This window comes from Oncorhynchus masou, chromosome 22 (assembly GCF_036934945.1).
Source record: "Oncorhynchus masou masou isolate Uvic2021 chromosome 22, UVic_Omas_1.1, whole genome shotgun sequence".
Taxonomy (NCBI): Eukaryota; Metazoa; Chordata; class Actinopteri; order Salmoniformes; family Salmonidae; genus Oncorhynchus; species Oncorhynchus masou.
In genome coordinates this window covers 19,507,721-19,516,371 of record NC_088233.1, presented here as the reverse complement: position 1 = coordinate 19,516,371, position 8,651 = coordinate 19,507,721, and the positions used below count along the sequence as shown (strand labels likewise).

At 40.6% G+C, this 8,651-nt stretch overlaps 1 protein-coding gene across 2 annotated transcripts in view; it reads left to right on the top strand.

Annotated features, from left to right (window-relative positions):
• Positions 1–2,115: 2,115 nt before the first annotated feature.
• The window catches only part of LOC135509153 (protein bicaudal D homolog 1-like), an 81,694-nt gene continuing 75,158 nt past the window's right edge, over positions 2,116–8,651 (top strand). For both annotated transcript variants that reach the window (XM_064929564.1, XM_064929563.1), the window contains exon 1: positions 2,116–2,371. In XM_064929564.1, the coding sequence (XP_064785636.1) occupies positions 2,156–2,371 (216 nt within the window). In that variant the 5' untranslated portion in view covers positions 2,116–2,155. The remainder of the gene's footprint in view (positions 2,372–8,651) is intronic.

Here is an 8,651-nt window from a genome sequence, read left to right as displayed (position 1 = left end):
GCTGATACACCAATTAGTTAAGTAAAGGTGCATGTGGAAAGTGAAATGATTAACGCATAAAAAACACTCACATTTTCTGTAGTACAATTGCATTTTATTGGACTTAATTTATTCTATATTTATTCCACTGAGCTTCTATTTTGTACTATTTTTCAAATTAATTACATCTATTTGTATTACTGTCACATTTTTGAGAGGTGAATCTGCAAGTACGCATTTCACTGTACTGTGTACACAATGTGTATCCTGTGCATGTGACAAATAAACTTCACTTGACTTGAAGTAATTACTATATGGGGCCAAATGGTGCCATTTTGGATTTGTCGAACATCTCATTCTAACATCATGGGCATTAATATGGAGTTGGTCCCCCCTTTGCTGCTATAACAGCCTCCACTCTTCTGGGAAGGCTTTCTACTAGATGTTGGAACATTGCAGTGGTGACTGATGTTGTGCGATTAAGCCTGGCTCGCAGTTGACGTTCCAATTCATCCCTAAGGTGTTCAGTGAGGTTGCGGTCAGGGCTCTGTGCATGCCAGTCAAGTTCTTCCACACCAATCTCAACAAACTATTTCTGTATGGACCTCACTTTGTGCACGGGGGCATTGTCATGGTGAAAGAGGAAAAGGCCTTCCCCAAACTGTTGCCGCATTCACCTAGCATCCACCAAACCCAGATTAATCCAGCGGACTGCCAGATGGTGAAGAGTGATTCATCACTCCAGAGAACGCGTTTCCACTGTTCCAGAGTCCAATGACGGCGAGCTTTACACCACTCCATACAACGCTTGGGATTGCGCATCGTGATCTTAGGCTTGTGTGCAGGTGCTATGCGCTTCAACAGTCGGCGGTCCCATTCTATGAGCTTGTTAGGCCTACCACTGAGCCGTTGTTGCTGCTAAATGTTTCCACTTTAAAATAACAGCACTTACAGTTGAACGGGGCAGCTCTAGCAGGGCAGAAATGTGACAAACTGATTTGTTGGGAAGGTGGCATCCTATGACGGTGCCACGTTGCCTATGACAGTGCCAAGTCACTGAGTTCTTCAGTAAGGCCATTCTAATGCCAATGGAGATTGCATGGCTGTGTGCTAAATTTTATACACCTGTCAGCAACGGGTGTGGCTGAAATAGCCGAATAGCCGAATCCACTCATTTGAATGAGATGTCCACATACTTTTGAATAGTTGGTGTCCCTCATCAAAGGCATTTTTCAGACAGGTGTTTGTGCTTATAAAGTAGGTCAGAAAGACCATAAGTTGCGACCTGTTGCCTTTGTCGGTCATTTGGAAGAAGTGAACAATCAGGTATATACATTTCTGTTAATAGGTTTCTTCTTTAAAAAACTGCCTGAAGCAAGCACTGTAAGTTATGATCCTTACTGGCCATTGCTTTGATGTGGGATGTTCCTGTATCATCCATTAGATGACAATGTTGAGTGCAATTAATGTAACCAACATTAACCCAGTTCAAATGACTCTGCTTGTATTTAATTTTATTTTTTTTGTAGCATAATGAAGCTAATTTAACATTTAAATTATTTTATGCATATAATACACCATAGACATGGGCCTATATGGTTTGGTCATTTCTTCAGCATAAAACACGAATATTGACAGTGATTGAATCCAATATCTCTTAAGAAGATAACCTTTTCGGTATCTCTAAAGATAATGTTTGCCTAATAATTGTATATTTTTCAAAATTCTGATCTTCACAGGTTTCAGGTAAGCCTATTAAAATGTACTCAGACAATACATTTTATTTTCTCAGCGTTGACAGGCAAGATGCGTCGACGTGTAGTCCTAGTGACGCCATGAGAGATGGGTGCTTCGTGGACCACTTTTCTTTATAAAAATCGAGAGATGGCGTCCTGCACCCCGTGAATAATCAAAAATGATCATAAAGAATTGATGAAGAGATCACTCTACCGTAATGTATCATTACGCTACGACCCCTCAATTGAAGTAGGCTAATAATCGTCATCTTTCACTGATAAAAACAGCATTTGTTTTGGTGCTGTTCTGCAATAGCCTATTCGTATTCCACCTGGCTTTCCCACATTTAACAGTGGGGTTGGTTCCGCTGCGTTTGTTTCAGCATCCTCCAACTTCCGCCTCTGCGTGTCCAACGCAAGGAGACAGGGAGAGAAGGGCGATGGCTGCCGGTGGTGGATGCGGGGAGACTGTGGATCAGTACCGGGCGAAGGTGGAGCGGCTTACACAGGAACTTGCGGAAGCGAACAGAGAGAAGATAAGGGCGGCAGAATGCGGTCTTGTTGTGTTGGATGAGAACCAGACTCTAAAGCACCAGTATGCCGATCTGGAATCGGAACAGGAGACGCTGAAGCAAGAGTTGGAACAATTACAAGAGGTAGGTTATACAGTATGTTACAGTAGGATACAGCCTTTCTTTCCTTATTCAAGAGAATTCAATGCTGTATGGGTCAATCAGGACCAAACCTATTATTAGATCCTTTTACTAGGTAGGCTACATTAAATGGCAAGATACATTTATTGTATATAAACTATAGCATGTTTATTTAAATTTGGGTGAGCTTATTGCCATATGTTGGTAAATTCTGAGACATTAATGACATATTATTTGAATGTAAAAGGTGTGTGTGTGTGTGCCTGTGCGTGTGCGTGTGCGTGTGTGTGTGTGCGTGTGTGTGCGTGTGTGTCAGTGTGTCAGTGTTTCCATTAGCTGATAATATCTGACTTTATGTAACAACAACAAAAAAGAAAAGCAATAAATAAAATTGGCACCAACCAATGTCTGGGAGAACAAAACAATCCCATTGCTAACTAAACATGTTTAGCCTATTCCTTGATGAAAACAACCATTCAATGTAAATATAGATTAATTTGCATAATTTAGTGGAATTGGTGCTTGTGTATTTTCGTTAGTTATTATGATTCTTACTTGTCACATGCGCACAACATACAGATACAGAGCCTAGTTTAAGCGGAAAATCTGTCAGACAGAGCAAGAGCTGCTGCTGCAGCTCCTGTTGCTGCTGGAGTCAATTGTGCTTTTATAAACCCAGTGATGCAAAAAGTACCAAATTGTCATACTTGAGTAAAAGTAATGATAACGTAATAGAAAATGGCTCAGGTTAAAGTGAAAGTCATCAAGTAAAATGTTTCTTGAGTAAAAGTCTGAAAGTATTTGGTTTTAAATATACTCAAGAATCAAAAGTAGAAGTATAAATCATTTCAAATTCCTTATATTAAGCAAACCAGATGGAACCATTTTCTTGCTTTTTTAAATTCATGGATTGCCAGAGGCACACTCCAACACTCAGACATTATTTACACACGAAGCATGTGTTTAGTGAGTCCGCCAGATCAGAGGCAGTAGGGATGACCAGGGATGTTCTCTTGATAAGTGTGTGAATTAGACCATTTTCCTTTCTTGCTAAGCATTCAAAATGTAACAAGTACTTTTGGGTGTCAGGGAAAATGTATGTGTATGTTTGTATCTGTGGGTTAGTTTAACCATGGGCATGGGGTTGCTGCTGGGAGGTCATTGTGAGCTAATAAGTAATAGAGTTCTATCATTCATATACTATCATTTTAGATAACAATGAACATGGATAGAATATGTAAATGTAAAATGTAACCATAGACCAGATATTCCCCCTCTGTATCACGTATGTTAGTGAGATGTACACTTTAGTTGTTTTCTTCCGATAAAGAGCCAGGCAGAAGCTGTATTGTGTTATTCATTTCTGAAGTGTTTCATTGTTACTGTAAAGAATATCATAAACTCCATAGGTACTGAGTTTTGTCTGCCTCCACTTGCTAGAGCTTGAATAACGTATGACTTATTTTTTTAAATGAATTCTATCATTACTGCAAACATGCATAAAGCAACAGCAAGGGGCAGCTGCTGACAGAGTTCAAAGCGCAAGGTCCTTATGGACAAGGAGAAGCTATAGGGCTATTGGGAGGAGAGACTGGAGGCAAGGATGGTGGACGTGGCGAGAGAGGTGGGCAGTAATGGCAGTTTGATATGGAATAACTTCCCTTTGCAAAGCAGCCCGGTTCTATATCAGATTTAACCAGAGTCATCTCTTACAGTACTGTACATGGGTAACAAGCACTTACAGTCTTAGTTCTCAGGATGTATTTTGCTGGCCTGAATCTAAAGCCTGGTTTAAACTGCACTTTAGGGCTGTCCCGATTAAAAACAATCTTGGTCGACCGGAAGTTTTCTGTTTTTTCGACCAATTGATTGGTCGACATTTTTAAAGGTGTATTTTTACATATATAATTAAATACATTTAATGAAATCAACTATATTCATTGAGCTTGTCTGATGCTTTAAGCTTACGGTTTGATTAAATAAGACACATGCCTCAAGAGGGCGCCCGAGATCTAGAAACTAGAAAGAAAAAAAACTTAACCTGAGCCAACTATTCTCCTCCCGCTCCTGATGGCTTTCGCAGATTCTGCCATTACTCTCCTGAAGTTGCCGGTAATGAGGAGTCGGCAAACTTTCTCATCTACTTACTATTTCTGTGTACCAGTTATGGTTTTCCTGTGCACATTTTTGTGAAACAGAAACTTATTTAGCCATTGCCAACTATATAAAAATAGCCTACATAAAGTCAACAAAATAGAAATATTGCAGCCTGCAGGTAGAAAATATCCTGATAAAAATGAATATCCTATCAATCTCATTGGTTACACATGGCTTGTATGTAACGAACTTCAAACATTGTATCAACTTTTAACTTGGGTCTGGCCTGATGCTTACACTAGCGAACTAGCAACAATTTATGAAATATTCTGGGCCTTCAGGTCCCTCCGCCAGTGAGCTCGGGACCGAAGCAGCTGTAGGCTATTTGCGAAAGGGATAAGAAGCCGTGCTTGACTTGGGTAGGAGCTCACCGGAGCTGAGTACCAAATGTTCTACTCCTTGAGCTCCTGTTCCTCTTACAGAATATTAGCTTGAAGGTATTTCGGAGCTCTTGCTACTAAATATAAGCAGTACCAGCATCCAAAATGAGTACCGGGACCTATTTCAGTCCAAGTCAAGCACTGATAAGAAGTAATCAGGTAAGCCTATTTTATGACCTTTCCACTGGATCAGAGCAGGACATTTTCCCTTTCAAGCTGAGTGGTTATCGAGACCGCACCTCATTAGCTCATTGTTATGTATGTATCCAAATAAATGTCACAAAAACCAGCTTAAACATTTGCAAATGCATCTACTTTGCTATTAGTCTTAAACATTTGCAAATGCATCCACTTTGCTATTGTTCTGGCTTTCTGATGTGACTGTAAGTTAGACATAGTTGGCTAGCTAGAAAGCAAGGGATAAGAACGTTGCCAGCCAGTATGGCAATGGAAAACTTAAAACGAACAACTGGGTCGAGTCTATAGATGCAGAACAAGAAGACTGAACGTCTGGGTCGAGTCTCTAGCAACCGAACCGATAGAACAAACGACCAGTCGGCTTGGGTAGCAACCCTAGAGTTGTGTCAGGACTATATATTGTGGAAGGATAAAATAGTATGAAAAAATGATAGAGTGATAGATGATCAGATGATGATGTGCAAGTAGAAATACTGGTGTGCAAAAGAGCAGAAAGGTAAATTAAAACAGTATGGGGATGAGGTAGGTAGATTGGGTGGGCTATTTACAGATGGACTATGTACAGCTGCAACAATCGGTTAGCTGATGTTTAAAGTTAGTGAGAGAAATATAAGTCTCCAGCTTCTCCATACTCCATACTTCTTGCGCTTCACAGAGCAGTGTAGAGCTGTTGTCAAGGAAGTGAGTTTGTGTTTATACAGGATGTATAACGCCCACCAATCGTGTCAATGCGGCGCTATACAGAGCCCTCTGCATTGTTACAAAATGTGGGAGGCGCAATGAGATGGAGTATGCAGCTCGATTTGGCCTCCTCATGCCTCTGGAGGAAATTATATTACACTCTCCATATGGAGCCTCCGACCATCAAGCTCACTGAGATGGGCGCAAATATATATGTACATTTGTTACTGCTCGATTAAAACAATCTCGGTCGATCAACAGCCTAACGACCAAACAATCGACCAGTTGTTTGGGGTCATTGTGGTCAGCACTACTGCACTTAGACCTGGGTTTAGACATCTTAGAAAGTTATTAGCGCCATATTTTTGGAGCTAGCCAATGACAGAGTTCCCTTGTCAACTTATTAAGTTTAGCCGTGGGCTAAGAAAGTTGATATTTTACACATCGATGATCTCATGTTAAAGATTCCTAATCTGATATAGTTGTGGAATTTCACTCCTTGGTTTTGTCTTATGTCTTATAGCCAAAGAAATGTTGTCATTATCCTTTTCCCCAAAGCCAGTTTAATACTTCACTTATATACTGTAGTTCACATGCACTCAATCTGGGAGTGGCCAACCTGAGCCTAAGAACTGATTGGAGAACATCTGCTCACTTATTCTCTTTCTCTCATTCTCTATTTCTACTGACACAGTGGGTGTTCTGTTGCTAATCCATGGCTGAGCATATATGGGCCAGATTAAAAAGTCATGATAATATCCCACTGGGCACACACAGGTTGGGTCAACGTTGCTTCCATGTAATTTCAATGAATTTATGTTGAACCAAGATGGAATAAATATTTAATTAACGTCTGTGCCCAGTGGGATAGCATGCTCTGGATGAGGAACTTTTTAAAATATTAAATTCTACATGCATCATGGCTAGTTCTGTGTGCATTTATGGGTTGTATGCATTCTGCTCCACTAGCTGGACTTCAAAGGATGGTGTGAATATTTTTTTGCTTTCACTGGCACTCAGATTGCAGATCATCAAAATGAACTCGGCCTCCTGCTAAATTTGTATTTATACTTGTTTATTCAGATTGTTAAAATATTGATTTTCAAAGCATTTTGTTGTAGTATAGTGCATGATATTTGTTTGAGTGTGTGTTGTGTTGATGCCACCCTTTCATCTGACGATCATATGAGAGAAATAGAGAGACATACTTATGCCTAGCAGTATACTCATTGTTGGGGTGTTGGTGGGGGTGTCGGGGGTCCATTGATGACTTTTGACCGCTTCTTTGGATTCCTCATGTTTTACTCATTGTTTAAAAAAAGTTCAAAATCACATGTTAGGTACGAAAATCATTGAATATTATATGAATCCTCTAAATTAAAATGAGCAATTTAGGTGTGAATCTATTACCTTCATTTCTCAGAGATCAAATTATATATATATATATAATATATATATATATATATATATATATTTTTTTTTTTTCTCCCCAATTTCGTGGTATCCAATTGTTAGTAATTACTATCTTGTTTCATCGCTACAACTCCCGTACGGGCTCGGGAGAGACGAAGGTCGAAAGCCATGCGTCCTCCGAAACACAACCCAACCAAGCCGCACTGCTTCTTAACACAGCGTGCATCCAACCCGGAAGCCAGCCACACCAATGTGTCGGAGGAAACACTGTGCACCTGGTGACCTTGGTTAGCGCGCACTGTGCCCGGCCCTCTACAGGAGTTGCTGGTGCACGATGAGACAAGGATATTCCTACCGGCCAAACCCTCCCTAACCCGGACGACGCTATGCCAATTGTGCGTCGCACCACGCACTTCCCGGTCACGACAGAGCCTGGGTGCGAACCCAGAGTCTCTGGTGGCACAGCTAGTGCTGTGATGCAGTTCCCTAGATGACTGCGCCACTTGGGAGGTCCCTTTCAAATTATATTTCAACAAAATAATTTTTCAGGAATGCTAATCTTATCTATTTCTAACAGTATAAACTACAGTACCAGTCAAAAGTTTGGACAGTCCTACTTATTCAAGTTTTTTTTTTTTTTTTTTTACTATTTTCTACATTGTAGAATAGTGAAGATATCAAAACTATGAAATACCACACATGGAAAAATGTAGTTAAAAAAAGTGTTAAACAAATCAAAATATATTTTATATTTGAGATTCTTCAGAGTAGCTACCCTTTCTTTGACAGCTTTGCATGTTAAAGCATCACTCCCTGTCTCTCAAGAGCTCTGCTCCACACAAGTCTGCTTATTGATTTAGATATGGTGTTTTGATTTGTGTGTGCGTTTGTGTTTTCATATGTCTGTGTGTCGGTCATTGTTGATGTTTATTCTGACCCCAGCACGGTTGTATAACAGAAGCCAGTGTTGACTAAGCCACATCACTCTGGCTTGGCTGCGGGGCCCTGGCCGGATCTTAGCTGTGCTGACTTGGCAGGGCCCCAGAATGGTCGGTCCACTATAGTGATGAGTCTCTCTCAGAGACTAGGTCAGTCAGAGTAGAGGGCTCAGCAACACCAGCCCACACTGGGCTAGAAAGCTGCGGTTGCATTCTACACACTGACACATTCCTATGGACAATCAGCATGACTCAGGGGTGAACCCACACCTGAGAAATGTCAAAAACTGACGTGGTGTTGCTAATGACATGTCTGTAATGACGTGTTGGTAATGACATGTCTGTAATGACGTGTTGGTAATGACATGTCTGTAATGACGTGTTGGTAATGACATGTCTGTAATGACGTGTTGCTAATGACATGTCTGTAATGACGTGTTGGTAATGACATGTCTGTAATGACGTGTTGGTAATGACATGTCTGTAATGACGTGTTGGTAATGACATGTCTGTAAT